The sequence below is a fragment of the Hibiscus syriacus genome, unplaced genomic scaffold (genome assembly GCF_006381635.1).
Source record: "Hibiscus syriacus cultivar Baekdansim isolate YM2019G1 unplaced genomic scaffold, ASM638163v2 tig00117056_pilon, whole genome shotgun sequence".
NCBI classification, from domain to species: Eukaryota; Viridiplantae; Streptophyta; class Magnoliopsida; order Malvales; family Malvaceae; genus Hibiscus; species Hibiscus syriacus.
The window spans coordinates 981,426-1,001,314 of record NW_024063539.1 but is presented as its reverse complement, the minus strand read 5'-3'; the positions used below and the strand labels follow the sequence as shown (position 1 = coordinate 1,001,314).

At 34.5% G+C, this 19,889-nt stretch overlaps 2 protein-coding genes across 3 annotated transcripts; one reads left to right on the top strand and one right to left on the bottom strand.

Moving 5' to 3' along the window:
• Window positions 1-5,291: 5,291 nt before the first annotated feature.
• Window positions 5,292-8,284, bottom strand: LOC120198410. Its single transcript, XM_039199758.1, has 7 exons — window positions 7,882-8,284; window positions 7,320-7,460; window positions 6,856-7,221; window positions 6,298-6,540; window positions 6,062-6,154; window positions 5,697-5,897; window positions 5,292-5,612 (listed from the first exon to the last, which is right to left on the bottom strand). Exons 1-7 carry the CDS (start codon window positions 8,197-8,199, stop codon window positions 5,400-5,402), a joined length of 1,575 nt encoding a protein of 524 aa, XP_039055689.1. The 5' UTR covers window positions 8,200-8,284; the 3' UTR covers window positions 5,292-5,399.
• Window positions 8,285-8,777: 493 nt separating this feature from the next.
• LOC120197783 (DExH-box ATP-dependent RNA helicase DExH15 chloroplastic-like) lies at window positions 8,778-16,375 on the top strand. Of its 2 annotated transcripts, XM_039199183.1 has the most exons (9): window positions 8,778-9,280; window positions 9,376-9,551; window positions 9,852-9,965; window positions 10,342-10,450; window positions 10,529-10,615; window positions 11,503-11,621; window positions 13,640-13,847; window positions 13,998-15,890; window positions 15,964-16,088. In XM_039199183.1, exons 1-9 carry the CDS (start codon window positions 8,822-8,824, stop codon window positions 16,009-16,011), a joined length of 3,213 nt encoding a protein of 1,070 aa, XP_039055114.1. In that variant the 5' UTR covers window positions 8,778-8,821; the 3' UTR covers window positions 16,012-16,088. The 2 variants fall into 2 exon arrangements, with proteins under 2 accessions (XP_039055114.1, XP_039055113.1); XM_039199182.1 differs by having other exon boundaries at window positions 13,998-16,375.
• Window positions 16,376-19,889: the final 3,514 nt, after the last annotated feature.

The following is a 19,889-nucleotide window of genomic DNA, read 5'->3' as shown; positions in this document are numbered from 1 at the left end:
CTAACAAAAATGAGTCAACAAAATTATATTGATTTACTAACCGTAGCACCAATGGCGATAAACAGCAACTCAAAGCGTCCATCTCTATCTGTTTTGATATGAGTTACCGACCCAGGATTTTTCAGCTTTAAATTGTGACAATAAGCCGGCAGTTGGGCAAACGATGCTTCTGGCGACCCCCTCAACAATTCCAAGGCATAACATTTGGCTCTCCAAGCTTGAGAATATGATATACTAATCTTGAACCGAGCATTCATGTCAGTCATAATTTCATGTCCCCGATATACCCTGCCATTCAAAAACATTAACTCAGCCAGAAAACCACCCAACACCTTTTTGTTTGCCTGTCTATGGTGAGGAAAAACTTGGGTTCTTGAACATGTATGTTTATCAATAAAAGTCCTAACTTGAAACATTTTGCAATCTTTTATTCTCTTTGCAATCATACGCCACGTACAGTTTTTGTCAATCATACACCTTGTTTCGAAACGATCTTTGCTTGATTTGTTAACTTTTAGTTGATAGCCATCTTCCACACATTTCGTATATAAAGCTATCTTCAAGTCTTCCTTTGTATCAAAACAATCATCTTTCTTGATACGAATAACTTTTGTGTAACAATCAACTGCTTTCTTTATCAACTCTTCTTCCGGTATCTGAAGTAATTCTGGCATATTCCAGTTATACGCCCGTGGCATTTTCTTTTCTTCGGGGACTTTTTCTTCTTCTTTTTCTTCTTCAGGATTATATGAATTACAGAATGGATGTTCAACATGTTCATTCACAGTCGTAACTTCCTCCTCATTATCATCAACATTACATTCTTCGGCAACGGCTGTTTCATCATCAAAATTCGGGTATTGACCAATATCAATATCATTACACGCATGGTCTGTTTCTTCTTCTGAAACATCATCAAAATCCGTGTATTGACCAATATCAAAGTCCGGATATTGACCAAGACCAAATTTCGAATACTGACTAGTACTCACAATTTTTTCTGTTGGCTCATCATCGTCTAACTGGTCAATACGAAAACCGGAATTTGGTGCTGAAAGTTGATTGGGATTTGGATTAGAGAAAGGTTGTGGGTTTTGAGAAAAACTTAGTTGATTACTACCCGCTACTGACCCAACAATACTACTTCTAGGTTCAACAACATACAATGTAACATCATCTTGTGAAACACTAATGTAAGCAATGAATCGTTCAACATCTTCATTGTCGGTTAACAAATAAACTTTACCATTTCTCTGATAAGATAGCCTAAATCCACTTAGGGGCTCTAAATTCAATTTATTTGAAACACGTAGCATTAGAGTTTCATAAGTTAACTTTTGTAAAGACAATTTTAGTTGAAGATTCATGGGTAAAGGCATATATTGTAAAACACCATGAACATTATCCCATGACCCTCCAAAACACAAATCTATCCAAACATGATCAACATTAGATGATTTCATGGTTGTAAATTAATTTACTAACAGACGAGCTGCGAAACTAAAACCTGTTGCCGGATTGGGAAGGATGTCGTTGGATATAGGAACGGATGTCGCCGGAGAGAGTGATAGATGGAGATGGAATGAGTTGCGATTTAGGGATTTAGTTTATGATTTCAGTGTTATATACCCAAAATTTAAGTGTTGTGATTTACAGATTCTCGTTGCGATTTACGGATTATCGTTGCGATTTACAGATTCTCGTTGCGATTTACGGATTATCGTTGCGATTTACGGATACGCGTTGCGATTTACAGATTATCGTTGCGATTTACGGATACGCGTTGCGATTTACGGATACGCATTGCGATTTACGGATACGCGTTGCGATTTACGGATACACGTTGCAGTTTACGGATACGCGTTGCGATTTACGGATACGCGTTGCGATATACGGATACGCATTGCGATTTACCCATACGCGTTGCGATTTACGGATACACGTTGCGATTTACGGATACGCGTTGCGATTTATGTGTTCGCGTTGCGATTTTCATATTCGCGTTGCGATTATGGAAAATCGCAATGCGAATTTGTACTATCGCATCGCGATTTTCAAGAATCGCGTTGCGATTTTGGAAACTGATTTGCGATTCTGGGGATCGCGTTGCGATTTTGTTGGTCATTTTGGCAAATCCAAAAAAAGTTGGTTAAAATCGTATATTATAACTTTTTTTTGGTCACTGAGGCGATTCTCTCATAAAAATATAGTTATGGTATAATTATTAAATTATTATATATTAATTTTAATATGTTAAATCATCTCAGTTAATGATAATAATGAATAAATACCAGTTTTATAATAAAATTAAAATTTTAATATTTATTTTATAATTTTTAAAAATATAATGTTTAGAAATTGTTTGAAAATAATTCAACTACCCTAATTTTATCCGATAAAGAGTATAGGGTAAGGATATGAAACACAATTCATTTTCTTCCGCCGCCACCCTAAGCTATGTGGTCCACCAAAAGCAGCCTTACCAATTAACTAATCACCTCAACTAACATCTCTGTTTTTTTTTTTTTTGTGTCTTTTTTATTGTAAATATATAATAATTTGTTTATTATATTGTATTTTTATATCATTTTCGTGTTCATTAAACATGTGCTTATTGAATTATTTATTTGTTGTTTATGGAAGGAAAAAAGAAAAGCCTAATTCAAAATAAAAATAATTCAATTATTCAAAAAATGGCTGTAATATAATATATTCGCACTTTTGTTTTTATTTGGCAACAAAAGCACAATAGAAGGCATTGTTTTCGATTAGAAGCACAAGTATTTTGTTCTCGGCTAAACATTGTCTTGCTTATCTTCTCGTTTCTTCTTTTATCCTTTAACTATAAAGCTTAAGATATGGAACCGATTGGCTCGTATGGAACCACATGGGCTGATCAATGGGACGACGGACCAGACCCCTACCCCACCCAACCTAAAAAGACCGGCGCCGGAGGGGCTAAGGATAAGGTTTCAAAGAAGGTTGGAGACAGTGTCGGAAAAACGAAATCAGTGGCGATATCAGGGATGAAAAATGCTAAAGTAGTAGCCACTGAGGGTTTTGATTGGATCAAACAAAAGTACACGAAAACTACCAAGAAATAACTCCATCATAGTCGATGTTAATCTGCCGGAAACAATTACGTCGGGTTAATATATATTATTTTTCGTACAAATCATGTCATGTAAATCTTGTCTTGTTTTTATTTTCTTTTGTATGTGTTGGATTCGCTCACTGGATTTCGTGTGTTAGAATTGTACTTGTTTTAGGGTTTTGTTTGTAGTTTATATTGCAAGAACATACATGTTCGTGTCTGATCATTTGATTTATTGATTAATGGTTTCTTTTTTTTCTTTTTTGTCTATATAATTTGTTCTTGGTGTTGGTTTTTTCTCTCTTGACGTTGAGAAGGGCATGCTCTATTTACGTGAACAACTTGAATTATGACACGGTTCGATTAAATCTGTTTTTTTTAATTTGATTTGGTTTTAAGGATTCATTTAGGGTTTTGTTTTATTGAATCTATTATATAATATTTGAATTATTTTGATTTTATTTTATTTTATATATGTACATGTTTATGCACGAATCAAACGACCTCAATAGTTAAGTGATTTGTTGTTATCCCTTGAGGTCCTGAGTTCGAGTATCACGTATGCAGAGATGAGATTGTTAAGAGTTGAAAATATTTAAACAAATATTAACTTTAATATATATTAAAAAATTCTCAGTCTATTAGACAATGAATACTTAAACATCCATAATATACAATGCACTTAAACTCTAGACTTTTAAAAATAATAATCATTTCTTGTTAAAGAAAGTTAAATTGATTCATGCTCCTTCAATTAAGTTTTGAATTTGATGGAATTGGTCATTAATTCTTACGTGATTGGTTTTTAAGTTGCAGCACACATGATATATATTTTATTATTTAGGACGTGACTAATAATCTTTTTATCTTCATTTAGTGGATTCATATTGATGACGTGGCCTTAAACAATCGAAATATATGTTGCACTTATGCCATCATTTTAATCTATATAAACATTATGATTTTGATAAATTAGATCAATCTAAAAAATATTTTTTTTCTCGAGATTTTATGTTCAAACAGTTATATATGTACAATATCACGTACATTATCGATAATTAAAAAAATTCCAAATAAATCCTACTTTATTATCACTCCAAGTTAACATTTAAACATTCTCCGGTTTGAAATGTCATGATATTTGTTTATTTATATAATCTTCATCACAATTTTACATAAAATGCATTATTTTTATATGGATAATGAGCTGCAATTTTCCCCTTGGGTTTCTATAGCTCTGAGAAATTTTCAATGTCGTAATACATGTGTATCTTATTTTAGGGTAAACTACCTATAGTCACTAAACTATAGGAATAGGGATCACTAAACTATGAATTTCGTCAATCAAGTCAGTAGAATAATAATATGGTTTCAATTAAACTACTTACCATCAACAGTTAACAAAAATGCTAATGTGATAATTAAGAAATTTATATAATTACACATTTAGACTTTATTATTTAGACATTCTATCATTTTAATCCTACTTATTTACACATTAAGAAGAGATGGAAAGCGCAAAGCGTCTAAGATATTTTTTGGTTGACCAAAATGTTATGGAGTTAAAATTTAAGTGATTGAAACAAGAAAAATAAATTGCAACTGGAACGGATGTAGCATACGCAGTCAACCTCCTTTATTAAGGTTCAAGTTAGCGCTCTAAAAGCTGAATGACTATAAAATAATCTTTTTACCAAAACTTGAAACCCTAAAAGTTAAGCGACCTTGATAAGATCTCACGTTTATTGATCCCATAACTAATAATCAATTAAATTTAAGCCATACGAGCTTGAAGAAATTCAGGCTTTGAAACTAAAACTAATGTTATAATTCCATTTTTCCTTGCACTTGTTACCTCACTTGCAAATAACTCCAAAAAGCAGTAATTCCAATGTTTGTAGACCTGTTTTAGAAGACGGCATGTCCACTCAACCCAACCCGACCCATCCTGCCAGATCTGAACCTCATATAAAGAGTTAAACCGATCCAGCCCAACCCAAGTTATAATTAAACAATAAAATTTAATTCAATTCATAAAAATATATGAATTATTGAGACAATTTTTTAAATAGTACAACGTTCCAGGTCGGCCAAGCTGGAACCGAACCAGCCCAACCGGTCCATAAACACCTCTAATCATTAATGAGTGCACAGATGATACTGATTTGAGTAGGACAGCACATAATATTTACAGATATTGAGTGGAAGCATGTATATATATAGTGCAGGTGCAGGAGTTTTCAAGAGAGGCGTCTTTGCATTTAATACAAAGATGATAGACGACAAACAGATTGCTATCAAACTTTTAACATCTTGAGGGCCTATCATATATGGGAGGTAGGGATGGGCAATTTTCATTCATATTGGCATATGGCTCTAAGGTGTTGTAAAATGGTAATTCCATCCAATACTCACCCAGAATCTGACAGAATGGAAGACGGCCATCCCCATTGTTGCACCAACTAGGCAGGCGTGTTTGGTTGTTCTCGAATATCTTAAGCATGTACGCATCCCGGATCTGTAAATGAAAACTCGATACATACTATAAGACCAAGTCAAAAGAATATTGAAATTGAAAAATGATAGTAATGTTGATACTTACGGTGAATTCAGTGACTTGGATCGAGTTAGAAATAGGACCAAAGACCCCGGCCTCCTTATACATCTCAAGGATAAAGGCAACACATGTTGTTGACTTTCCATCACTGTATACCCATTCATCTTGTTCTGGGATAGTGAGCAATTGATCAAAGGTTATGCCACGCCTTTCAGTCTCCTCTAATATTCCGTACAGATCCAAATCCTACACCACCACCGAGACAAAGTATCTAGTGAACTTACATCTTTCCATATTCTAGTCCAAAATCATTTGTTGGAGAGACGAGAGAACGGGAAGAGGGGAATAACTATTTCTCACAAAGTAGCGAGTACAGATTTACAAAAGTAACAGTGGAATAAGCAGAATACCTCAGTCCCTAACCGCTTATTTAATGCTTCATTCCACATATTTGCAGCATATGCTGGCTGCACTCTAGTCCACATAGACATGACAGAAATGACCTACAATAAAAAATCTAGTTAGGACTTGCAAAACAAGCTTAGCTTAGCAAGCTCGGTAATCTTAACAAGCTACAGTTTGCCAGTAGAACTATCTGCAGCAAAGCATGCTCAGGATGCAAAGAATGATAAGAGAAGATGCCTACCAAGTGAGCATCAAGCGGTGGTGGATAGTTGTCAGCTATAGTGTCTATCCAACTAAATATCATGTTGTGGTAACCATATGGCTTGCCTGACATGCTCTGAGCATACTCCCATGCTGCAGTGGAGTTGAACTTTGCACGTATATCTGGATGTAAAGGAAGCAAGGCTATCTGCGGATTAGAACTGTCCTTCAGTGACAGCTCCCACCATTCATCCCATGGAATAACCACTATAATTTCTTCACCCTGCAAAATTCATGCAAGTAAACAGCATAAGGAAGAAATCCCAACCAATAGGAGGGGACAGAGCACCGTAAAAATGTTGAAATCAACTTGATACAGTGTGGTCAAAACCTGATAATAGTTAAAGGGTTATTGAATCATGACTTAATGCATCATACAACTAGATAAGGAATTAAAACCAAGAGTTATTGAATCCTTGAGGACCTTGACAGCATTTTAACACCATATTTTTTGGCCAAGAGTAATGAAAAGAAAAGGAAGTGAAGCACAACACAAATAAATAAAAGTTGCCTACAATTTGCAATCCGCATGTAATACCTTTTCATTTTCATGTCCTGATTCAGCAACCCATAGATTACCCATGTCATCCTTCAAGCAAACCGCAGTATGACCAGCAAAAGCTCCAGTTACCCATTTTTCTAATGTCTCAAATCCACCCCAACGGCCACGGATCTTTGACACTGCCAAAAAGTCACCAGTATGCACATCTTCTGGATTTATCATGGTGCGCCATGGCTTAGGGCGTTTTTCAAATGAGGCGCCCATGTGTGTTTTCAGAAAAGCGAGGTTGGCATTCTGACCCCAGTTAGTATTTGAAAACAGGGGTAGTACATCAACTAAAGAAAGCAACGTGCCAAGCATTCCAGATGGCATTAGAAATACAGAGATTCCATGCTGCTTTACCTGCAAAAAGAAAAAAAGAAGAGGAAAGAATCAGAATGCCAATTCCATGCATTAAATATGTTTCCAATGATATTCAAAGGAAAAACTGAGAAACATACGTATTCCAACTCAGCAGGTTCTTCCCAAGAATCGAATTTCAATGTGTGTTCTCGAGCAGAAAAGTAGTAATCCCAAGTAACCCTATAAGGTGTTGCAAAGACATAAAGATCCATGCAAGTCCAACTGTGCGCTTCAGATGTCTGTGAAAGAAAATATTTACAGTTCAAACCATAATCAACACTCCAAAATTAACCATAGTATGTAAAACAATAACCAACATCATCGAATCCAGACTCCTGTAATTTGAATTTCAAAGCATTTGAAGTTTACGGTAAACAACTTAAAATTGATAAAACTTCTTAAGCAACAGTAGCCATAGTCTACTAAACATAAATGAATAACACTTAAAGTTGCTCAAGCTTATTAAAATAGCGGTAACCAACGTCTGGTAAACATAATTGAACAACCTTAAATAAATTGCATAGCTCATAAATAGGAAGAAAAAAAGGAAAAGATTCAATTAATACTCTAAAGCATTTGCAACTAAGTGGAATTAAACTCAAAAAAAGCGTCAATCATAGCAACGGCCATAATGATCATCAATAGGCCAAAGAAACGAACCGTAAGATGAAGAACTCCACCGCCCAATCCCGAATCATCGCGATCACTCCTGGTGAACTCGAGACGAGCCTCGTTTCCGTGAAAACAAGCTCCTTTCCAGTCAATCGAGCCATTGTTTGGGGTCACAGATCCGACAAAGGCCGGCAACAAGTCAACGGCGGAATGAAAACTGTTCAACACCGGCCAAGAAATCTGGCGGGGAAGTGCCGGGAGAACATCATTGACCCTAAAGGGGACTTTGAAGGCTTGACCCGAATCAAAGCCAAACCCCAACCCTAAAACAAAGACACACAAACAGAAAAGGAACAATCGAGACATGGGAGACAAAGAGTGTATGAGATTGGGTTGGGGGTCGAGGGTGGTGAGAGTTTGAGGAATGGAGTTTGCCCTATAATTTGGGGGCCATTGGCATTGGGGTTGGATTTTGAGGGAGAAATGGTCCGTTTTGGTTGTTGGGGGAATTATGAGTTTTGTTTCGTTTCATTTTCTTAGCGACGGTTCCCGCTAACGTGGCAAAAAAAGGGGACGATAACTCTGAGAATCATAAAGGATTTTATATTTTTTTTTACCGTTTACAATTTCCAGGTAGGAAATACGAATTTTGGCCATTATCTTAACAGAACATGTTTTTATAACGTTTGTTTCTGCAATTTCCTGCTTTAATGTTTGGGTAAATTACACCTTTAATATCTAAATTATTATTTTTATTTCATTTTAATACTTAAATTTTATTTTTTAACTTTTAGTTTAAGTATTAATTTAGCATCTGTCATTAAAAATTTAACGACAGCAATAATATATAATATTCCACGACGTTGTAATATAAATTCTACATGATTGGTGTCCTTGAGTTTTGAAGGCCGGTTCCTTTTTGTAAACGTTGTATCAAAACGGATTGTAGAGTGGTCTCGGCCCACATTCGTGCTGAACCACTCCCGCCATGAGCACTCTGTCTATCCTCACGCTTCCTTCTACTGTGCCACCAACCAAGCATTCCCAATTCACTTACTTCCGCTCCATATCTCAATATTTCCCTTTCCGTTGCCCCAATCCCATTATCTCTCCACTTTCCTTTCGTTTCTCTTTCAAATCCCATCGCTCTCCCTTCTCTGCTGACCCCCAACTCTCCGACGACGAAGAACTCGAAGATGAGGAAGACGACGACGATGATTATGAAGTCGCCGATGAGTACGAGGAGTACGAAGATATTTCTGGTGAAGTTTCAGACGATTTCCAACAGAGTGAAGACGAATTCTCCGTGGATTCGTCGAACCGGCAAAAGGAATCCACTTGGCAACGAGTCGAAAAGCTTTGTAATTTAGTTAAGGAATTAGGGGAGGAAATGATTGACGTCGATGCACTCGCTGATATTTACGATTTTCGCATTGATAAATTTCAGGTTCCTTATTTTCAATATCTTACTTTCTTTTGGTTATTTAAAAGAAAAGGAGAAATTGAAATCCTAATGCTCTTGCCCTTTTAATTTTTCTGAAGAGAATGGCGATAGAAGCATTTTTAAGGGGTTCATCGGTGGTGGTTTCAGCTCCCACTAGTAGCGGAAAGACTTTAATTGCGGAAGCTGCAGCCGTGGCGACGGTAGCCAGGAGGAGGAGGTTATTCTATACAACTCCGCTTAAGGCATTATCCAATCAGAAGTTTCGACAATTTAGGTAATTTAAGCCATTTTCCTCCCCTCTCAACAAGCATAATGAACTGTAGTTTTCGTTTTCTGTTGTCTTTTTCACTTAATTTAAGTTCCATAAGTTTGTGGATGCTTTTGGGTTGAAAACACCATTACTGCGTAAACTTTAAAACCTCGCCATAATTCTGGGGTTCATGTGGCCTCCAAATAACTTCCACAGTGGCCTTACCACTATGACTAGTGGGATTGGATCGTTATTACGTTGTAGTGAAAATAATTGTAGGTGATATGAACCCTTTGAGCTGATAGGTGAGCTTTGTTGTTTTAGGGAGACATTTGGAGATAATAATGTTGGCCTTCTCACAGGAGATTCTGCTGTCAATAAGGATGCTCAGATTTTAGTTTTGACAACAGAGATTCTGCGCAACATGTTGTATAATAGGTACTTCAGTTAACAGTTTCAAGAATTTCATGCTATGAATGGTGGAAGACATACTTGGCATTGCCAAGGTTACACATGATATTTTTTATGTTAATGGCACATTATATCTCATGCATATTAATTTTAAATTGGATTATATGCTTATATTTAGAAAGTACTGTATTTTACTTTGCAATTTGTGTTAGCTGTTTCTACCTTCCATTCCATTGGAAGGTTATTGGCTGCCTACTGTTTATTCTTCCTAGGAAGAAATCTCGTCTGGGTATTTCATGTCTTATAACTGTATCATCTTCAAGTTGCAACCTCCGTAAGTTCCTTCTTAAGTTGTTGCTAATTGGTGAATTAAACATGTCAGTTTTTGTGTCTGCTGATGTAGTGTTGGAATGGCTTCTTCTGGGAATGGTCTTTTTGATGTTGATGTGATTGTTCTTGATGAGGTTCATTATTTGAGTGACATATCTCGGGGTACTGTCTGGGAGGAGATAGTGAGTAAATTTGAAATTCATTTATTTCTGGATTATCTATGGTTAATACATTTTAACCGAGTTATGAAATATTTTCAGGTGATTTATTGCCCGAAAGAAGTTCAACTGATATGCCTGTCAGCGACAGTTGCAAATCCAGATGAGCTAGCTGGTTGGGTTGGCCAGGTAGTGTTCTTTGTCTTATCATTTTATATGTTCCATCCCTGATATCCGTTCAGTTTCTTGATAGATGTCATGGAAGGTACTATATCCTGCTGTCTGTATCTTTCTTTGCCTTTGTTTGTCTGTCCTGCACTCTCGGGTTCACAAACTCAAAATGGATGTTCTGATGAAGTGTTCAGCCATGATCTTGGAGTTGGAGATATTCATTGGCAATGACATGATTTCTATGTTACTTGTGCATTTTGGTTTCTCCTCCATGTGAAAATTTATTTCTTGGTTCTATTACTTGCTACACTCGTTGATGTACCTTTTAATTCTCATAGCTTGATTACTAAACAGAAATCATGTTAGCTGATCCTTATGTAAGAGCCTTAATACCAAACTTGCTTGTTATCTTTAAGAAAATTTAGCATATATTATATTTCTTTATTCTTGAGGGTGGAGTTGAAATGATGTCTTGTCAAGTTATCTCTATTTACTATTGATAACTTTGGTGAAAAAGTGTTATCACCATGAGCAAGAATGCTGTTTTGGATTCATTCATAATGTGAATGGCCCTTGTCTTGGGTTTTGGCTAATCTTCTTCTTATGTTATATCTCATTCAGTAAATGCCTAAATGATACTGGGGGCCAGGTTCTATTTAATAAATTCTTTATTTGCATCCTTGCTGCCTTTGTTTGACTGACTCCCCATCGGAAACTGTATTTGTTCTACAGTTGAAGGGTTTGCTTGGTTCATATTTCAAGTCCGTTTGGTATGCATGTTGAAGTGCTCAAAGATTTGAACATCCCTCCCTATCTATGTGATTTTCCATTCACTTATGCATGATTGTCGTGCTGGCTGAGGTAGATGATTGAGATTTTCCCCCTTAATCTCCTTTTGTTTCTAGATTCATGGTAAAACGGAGCTGGTAACATCCTCATGGCGTCCTGTTCCACTGACTTGGCACTTCTCAACAAAGACTTCCTTATTTCCGCTTCTTAATGAAAAAGGAACACACATGAACAGGTATTTCAATAATACTACTGGCCTTATGGAATTTCTTTGAAGGAATCCAGATACCGGAGAAACACTTAGCTGTGTAGTTTTAGCGGAACATTATGAGCACGTGACATGGGTTTCTGTTTTTATATAATTTGCATTTTTTTTGGGGTTAAGGTTAGCAGTTTCGCTGCGTATTCCCACATTTATACCAGAATGTTTTGCTTATGTCTTTTGTTTTTGTAATAATAATTTGAAAGGGGTAATCTCTGGCATGATGGCAAAAATTTTGGAATGTGTAGTTTTTAGCCGGAAATTATGGAGATTTGACATGTAGCTTTTAGGTTTTGTTTGGTAAGGTGAAAAGAAAACTGAAAAGATGGAAAACTGAAAGAGTAGAAAAGTTTAAAGATAAAAAATTTATATTTTTTTCTTTCCATTAGTTTGCTTGGTAGGAAAGATGGAAAAATGGAAAGAAAAAAAACAAAATTTCTTTCCATTCAATGCTTGATAGAGATAAAAATTGAGAGGAGAAAATGAAAAAAAGATGCATATTTTTGTATAATTTACATTTTCTCTCCACTTATCATTCCAACGTTATCTTGTTAATTCTCTGCTTAATTGTTGCTATATTTTACCATACCCAGGCAGACAAGCATATCATGTTTATTCTCTGGGTAATTGTTGCCATTTTCACCATACACAGGCTCACATTCGTGCATATACAAAAAAATTGCTTACTTTTTTACACATTCCATCTCTCTCTATATGCTAAATGAAAATTGATAAAATTTGCATTATTGTATTTTGGAAAATGAAACTTGATAACAATGAAATCGTATTACATCTTTTCGTCTAGATTTTTTTGATAAGAATTTCAGGCCTCATTAAAAACCCCCTTCTTGATTAATGGATCTTTTAGGAAAGCTCCTTAATCAGCGGAAGGTGGAAAAGAGTGCCTTAGGATTTTATTCATCAAAGACAAAGTACATAAAATACAGCCATAAGACAAAATAACAAAACCTAAAAAATTACAGAACGTAGAAAGCAAAACCCCAATGCGACCAGAACTCCCTTAAACAACACCAAAACTGACTCAGCCCCAACAACCTCAATAGACCACCAACCCTACTGCAAAACCTCTAAGGCAACCTTCATTCATCATCCAATCCCCTGTTTAGCTAAAGTATCAGCCTCACAATTGCAGCTCCTCGGGATATGTCTAATAATGATCTCCCTCTCCAAGATTAGGGAAGCAATTTTCTGAACCAACGAACTAAAAAAACGAGGAGATGATGTCGGCAGCAAAATCCAATCCACTACTGATTTACAATCACTCTCTATAATTAACCTTCCCTTCCTCGCCCAATCCGACGAGAGAAAAAAGTCAATGCCTTTCTCAATGGCTTTCAGCTCAGCAAGTGGGGGAGGACCTGGTCCAACAGCGTGCGAGAAGGACCCAAGAATTTTACTTTCTGAATCTCTTAAAATGCCCCCAATTCCCCCTAGCAGCCCGTCCCCACTGACTGCCCCATCAACGTTAACTTTGAAAAAATGAAGTGGAGGAGGAAGCCAGCCCTGAACCGTCATCCTTTTATTGTTCCTAGTATGGTGCTTGTCTGCAAGTGTAGGGTCCCCAACAAGGGAGTCTACCTGAATAAAGACGTCCGGGTGCTTAGCCAGGAACCATTTAGCCAATCTAAATCTACAAATGAAGAAAAGAGTATGGCTGTCCAGTTTCCAATCATCGAAAACCACCGAGTTTCTAGCCTTCCATAATGACCATAGAACTACACCCGGTATAAAGCTCCATATTAGAGAATTTGGTCTGTAATTTTTTAAGTAGACATATTTGCTTACAGGTTCTAGCTTTCTATTCTCCAATTATCAACATCAAGGAATATGAATATTGTTGAATTTTGTCACTCGTGTAAATTATAACTTCATTGAAATCATTTTTTTCTTTAGATGACATTTTGCATGCTAAAACACATATCTGTTAGTAATTCTAACAAGTTTTCAATTTCTTTTGGAATTTGAAACAGGAAGCTGTCACTCAATTATTTACAACTTTCTGCCTCAGGAGTTAACTCATATAGGGATGATGGATCTAGAAGAAGGAATTACAGGGATGACGGATCTAGAAGGAGGAATTCACGAAGACGTGGAAAAAATGGTACCGTTGATAGTATAGATGGCATGTCTGAGCAACCTCTTTCAAAGAATGACAAAAACATGATTCGCCGTTCACAGGTACAGTATAGTGGTTTTATACTTTGCTAGTGGTTGACAGAATTTGTTTTCAAATGAAAGATACTTTCAACAATATCCTTTTTCCTGATTAATAACAATCCTAATGAAAATAAATAAATAAATATTTACAGCCTACATGATGATTTTCAGGTTCCTCAAATTGTTGATACACTATGGCACCTCAAAGCAAAGGGCATGCTTCCAGCAATTTGGTTCATTTTTAATAGGAGAGGTTGCGATGCAGCTGTGCAGTATGTTGAAGATTGCAGCCTTTTGGACGAGTGTGAGACGAGTGAGGTAGAACTCGCATTGAAGAAGTTTCGGCTTCAGTATCCCGATGCTGTGAGGGAGACTGCAGTGAAAGGAGTAATTAAAGGAGTTGCTTCACATCATGCTGGTTGTCTTCCGCTATGGAAATCGTTTGTTGAGGAGCTCTTTCAACGAGGACTTGTTAAGGTTGTCTTTGCTACAGAAACCCTGGCGGCTGGAATCAACATGCCTGCTAGGACTGCTGTTATTTCATCTCTTGGCAAAAGGACAAGCACTGGACGCATCCAATTAAGCCCTAACGAATTGCTTCAAATGGCAGGGCGTGCTGGACGTAGAGGCATAGATGAAAGGGGCCACGTTGTGATAGTGCAGACTCCTTATGAAGGTGCTGAAGAGTGCTGCAAGCTTCTATTTTCTGGAGTTGAACCCCTTGTATCACAGTTCACTGCTTCTTATGGAATGGTGTTGAATCTTCTAGGAGGCGCAAAAGTTACTCATGGGTCAAATGAATTGGATGAAACAAGTACCTTACAAGCAAGGAGAACTTTGGAAGAGGCAAGAAAGTTAGTTGAGCAAAGTTTTGGAAACTACTTGGGGAGCAATGTTATGCTTGCTGCAAAAGAGGAGCTTGCTAAAATACAGAAAGAGATTGAAACGCTGACTTATGAAATTAGTGATGATGCTATAGATAGAAAGAGTCAGAAACTTCTGTCAGATATGGCATATAAGGAGATTGCAGATTTACAAGAGGAATTGAGGGCAGAAAAACGCCGAAGGACTGAGCTTCGAAGAAGGATGGAGTCGAAGAGATTTTCTGCTCTGAAACCTCTCTTGGAGGATTTTGAAAGTGGACATCTACCCTTCATTTGCTTGCAATATAAGGATTCTGAAGGTGTTGAAAACTTTGTTCCTGCCGTTTATCTGGCAAAGGTTGAATCTCTTGTTGGTTCAAAACTTAAGTACATGGTTTTGGTTGATGATTCTTTTGCACTGAGCAGGGCTGGAACCGAGTTAGATGCTGGTGAGTCTGAGTCTGACACTCTTCAAGATGTTGAACCAACTTACTATGTGGCCCTTGGTTCGGATAACTCATGGTATCTATTTACTGAGAAGTGGATTAAAACTGTTTATAGGAGTGGCTTTCCCGATGTTGCTTTAACTCAGGGGGAGGCTTTGCCCCGGGAAATAATGAGGTCACTTCTTGAGAAAGAGGAACTGCAGTGGGAAAAGCTTGCTGACTCTGAGTTTGGTGGTTTATGGTCCACAGAAGGATCTCTAGAGACATGGTCTTGGAGTCTAAATGTGCCAGTTTTAAGTAGTCTTTGGGAAAGCGATGAGATGTTACATATGTCACAAGAATACATTGAATCTGTTGAACATTACAAAGAACAAAGGCGCATAGTATCACGTTTGAAGAAAAAGATGGGCCGTACTGAAGGCTTTCGAGAATACAAAAAGATCTTGGACACGGCTAAGTTCACTGAGGAAAAGATAAAACGATTGAAGGCTAGATCAAATCATTTGATCAATAGAATGGAAAATATTGAACCATCCGGTTGGAAGGAGTTTCTGCAGATCAGCAGTGTCATCCATGATACAAGGGCATTAGACATCAATACACATGTAATATTCCCTCTCGGTGAAACAGCAGCAGCAATACGAGGAGAGAATGAACTGTGGTTGGCAATGGTACTTCGAAACAAAATCTTGCTAGAGTTAAAGCCTGCGCAACTCGCTGCTGTCTGTGCGAGTTTAGTTTCCGAGGGGATCAAGGTACGCGCTTGGAAAAACAATAATTACATATACGAGGCTTCCTCTACTGTCCTAAATGTCATTAGTTTATTAGATGAACAGAGAAACTCCTTCCTGCAACTTCAAGAGAAACATGAGGTAGAGATACCTTGTTGTTTGGATAGCCAGTTTTTGGGAATGGTTGAAGCCTGGGCATCTGGGCTATCTTGGAGGGAATTAATGATGGATTGTGCCATGGATGAGGGCGATTTAGCTCGACTTTTACGAAGAACAATCGACATTTTGGCTCAGATTCCAAAATTGCCCGATATCGACCCGTTGCTGCAGAAAAATGCGACAACTGCAACCGAAGTCATGGACCGTCCACCCATAAGCGAGCTCGCCGGATGAAGTTCCTTTGTAATAAACTATAAATTAGGTGTATTTGTTTAACATTGTAATAATTTGTTGTATATCAATCTATTTTTTTATATAATATAATCTCAACCTCAAATTGGATTTACTCATTTTGTGATTGAAAAAGCCTGATTCAGAATAAATAGAAGCATCTTCGATCAGGGACGTATGATCTTATATTAGGGTTGAAAACAAATAATCAATTAAAATTAAAAATTAAAATATATATTAATTTAAAATTTTCAAGGATGATTGCACTCATCTATCCCCTTCGATCTATCCCTATCAATCGTTAGGAGTTTTCCTTTGATTTCGAAAAAGAGAAACAATGATTTATTTTAATTGATGTGATGCCATCGGAGTATTATTACTCCTATTATTATTCAAATAAAGAAGCAAGAATCGAGCAATCTCATTAGTTAAAGGGTTGTTGTTATTAATTGAGGTCTTAGATTCGAACATCGTGTATGTTATGGTGTATGAGCGTTCGTCAAATAATTCAGAGTTGTTAAACACATCCTACCTTATATTTACCTTAGATTAATAAAAAAGTGAAGAAGAATATGTATCTATTTTATCTCAAATTTTTTTAATTTATTCTCAATTTTATAGATATTGATAAAAAGTGTTTTTTTAATCTATAGATATTGATCGTGTATTGTAATTAAATTTATCTATGAATAAAAATTTACAATTTAATTCTAAATAAATTAATTATTTTCTAACATTCTAATAATTTGAATAATAAAATCGATCCGACTACTCGAGATAATTGATGATTTAATATGGACAATTATAGGTTATTATGTCATTATCATCAAGGACTAACATTGACAAAAATCTAACCTTTCTTCAAACTATAAACGAATGCTGAAGGTAAGTTATATAAGGTATAGATATTAAGGGTAGCTATATAAGGTTAATTTAAGGTAGTTTTAACCTAAAACATTATTCTTCAAACATAAAATATTATATAAATTTATAACACTTTTTTAGTTATAATAAAAAATATTATATTGTGGTAATTTTAGGGTTTACAACTAAAATAGTTATACAAGTTTATAACTTTTTGAATTTATATAGAATGTAATATTTCCGGTTCATCCCAAAATGTTATATGAATTTATAACAATTTTTATTACAACCGAATATGTTATGGAGAATGTAACATTTTCGATTGTAACTAAAAATATTATAGAGAATGTGACATTTTCGATTTAACTTAAAATGTTACCTAATTCTAACTTAAAAAATTACGCTCTTGATAGTATTTTTAATTGTAAATTAATTTTTACCCTTTTTTAAATCTTGTATTAATAAATTATATTTTAGACTCTACAATATATTAATGAATGAAATTGAAGCTGAAGCTGAAGCAGACAAGATGCAGTTAAAGGACAATTTGCACCTCAGTTGAAAAAAATGTTAGTTAAAAGTAAAAAGACAAAAAATAAAAAACAAAAGATTTTTTTTTCTGGTGGAGATTTTCTGCAATTATTATTCAGTTGGGCCACACCTCTATCTTCTTGATCGATAGAATAATAAAATAAGGTTAAAAATATATTTATTTTAGGTTTGTCTCTTTTATAATTTTATACATGATTAATATTTTTATAAAATAATTATTAGATTTAATAATATTACTATCATATGTGAATATAATTTTAAATTAATTCGTTTAAAGTTCGAGTTTAATATTTATTTATAATAAAAATGAGAATCACTTAATCTCTCAAAGTTGAGAGAGACGTGATTTGGCCTAAAGCAGCAAAAGTGTTGAGTAAAATGAAAGAACTTCATAGCTAACCTAAAGCAACAAACTCTTGAACAAAAGAAGAAGCAGCAATAAACTAATAAGTATATTTTTAATAATAGTAGTAATAATAAATGAATAAAAAGAGACGGGAAACTAAAGGCGTGTATGGCATGTATGCGTTAGGCAATGAAAAAAATTACTTTACTAGTGGTGTTTAAATGATATCAAATATTACTTTAATTATTTTTTTAAAAATTAAATAAATGCACAAAGCTTAGTGACCTCGGTGGTGAAGCAAATATTGTTTTTTTTTAGGTCTCGTACCAAGAAAAATTAAGAATAATTTAAATAAGAGTAAAGTTAAAAAAAAGTCACTAAACTATTTTAAAATATTTATACTTTGAGCCGTCTGAATTTTTATGTTTTGTTCTACTTTGCCTTAATTTCTTAATCTGTTTTATTGTTGTCTACTTCATATCTTTGATGTGGAGACCTTATTGTGATATTGAATACATCATCTACGCCATGATCTGGAATCATTCTGCATTTAATTAGTAAAACAATAATGAGTAAAGTTTTAATAAAAACCTTAATTATTTTTATTAATCAAGTTTATAATTTTAAGTATAACTTATATCATACGTGTGCATGAATCAATTTACTTCCGTGGTTAAAAGAATTGTTGTTGTTCTTAAAGGTCATGGGTTCGAAAATCAACGACTGCAAGAGTGATTGAACGTTCATTGTTAAATGGTTGAGAGTATTTAGAACCAGATACTACCATTGTATTGTAATCACCTTTAGCTTAATTAAAAAAACTTACACCATACATGTTTAAATTTATATTATTTTTGAGTTATAACAAAAATTTTACTAAACTTTATAATTTATAAAAATTTCTCGATATTATAATTTTTATTTTTTATAATTTTAAATAAATTATAAATTTTTAGAATTATTATCAACATTTAGTTTAACGGTCCAAATAAAAATATTACGTATGTAAAATTGAAAATTATTTTTATCATAAAATATTTATTTCATTTCTACATTCAATGTATTATTGTAACTATATATATATATATATATATATATATATATATATATATATATATATATATATTAATAACAATTTACATCATATTTATTTACTTTCACGTATTATAATGCATTTAGAAAATATATCTTTTCTAGAGTAAAGAACACAAATAATCTCTAACTATAAAATGTTACTTTATTGAATATTCCGACTACTAAAAGTTATAAAATAATTTCCTGACTATAGGATATTGTTTTGTTAAATCCTCCGACTATTAAAAGATAAAAGATGATTACTTAATTATTTATATGTTTCAAATTCGTTATTTTTGTTAAAAATTAACTGTCGTTTGAGTTGAACATTAATATGTTGATTGAGATAAGCTAAAATATTATCTCAAAATCATTTGAGTTTAATTTTAAATCAACTCTTCATTCATATTATGTCGTCGAATCAATACCTAAAAGTAACGGTTATATTAATAGACATCATTAAAATATAATTTTATCATATCTCAATCAATAAATTAATGTTTAACTAAGATCGTCTTTAAATTTTTAACAAAATATAATAAATTTAAAACATATGAATAGTTAAATGAATATTTTATAGCTTTTTAATAATAAAAAAACTCAACAAAATAATATTTTATAATTAAAAGATTATTTTATAAATTTTAATAGTTAAAAAATCAATTTTCTATTGGTTAATAACTCATGTTTAATTAACTTTTACACATTCTTGCGTTTCGTATCATGTTTCATATTTCCACGACACTAGTCAAAATTACATGTAAAGAAATACACTAGTAATAGTTTTTATTTAATAA

What these genes read in the sequence shown, in the direction of transcription:
- LOC120198410 (XM_039199758.1), bottom strand. Translation starts at nt 8,199, where the DNA reads ATGTCTCGATTGTTCCTTTTCTGTTTGTGTGTCTTTGTTTTAGGGTTG. An exon ending in CAGGACATGAAAATGAAAAG is followed by an intron (nt 6,541 to 6,855) that starts GTATTACATGCG and finishes TGAATTTTGCAG; the next exon opens with GGTGAAGAAATTATAGTGGT. An exon ending in TCCAAGTCACTGAATTCACC is followed by an intron (nt 5,613 to 5,696) that starts GTAAGTATCAAC and finishes TTTCATTTACAG; the next exon opens with ATCCGGGATGCGTACATGCT.
- LOC120197783 (XM_039199182.1), top strand. Translation starts at nt 8,822, where the DNA reads ATGAGCACTCTGTCTATCCTCACGCTTCCTTCTACTGTGCCACCAACC. An exon ending in TTCGCATTGATAAATTTCAG is followed by an intron (nt 9,281 to 9,375) that starts GTTCCTTATTTT and finishes ATTTTTCTGAAG; the next exon opens with AGAATGGCGATAGAAGCATT. An exon ending in GTACTGTCTGGGAGGAGATA is followed by an intron (nt 10,451 to 10,528) that starts GTGAGTAAATTT and finishes AAATATTTTCAG; the next exon opens with GTGATTTATTGCCCGAAAGA.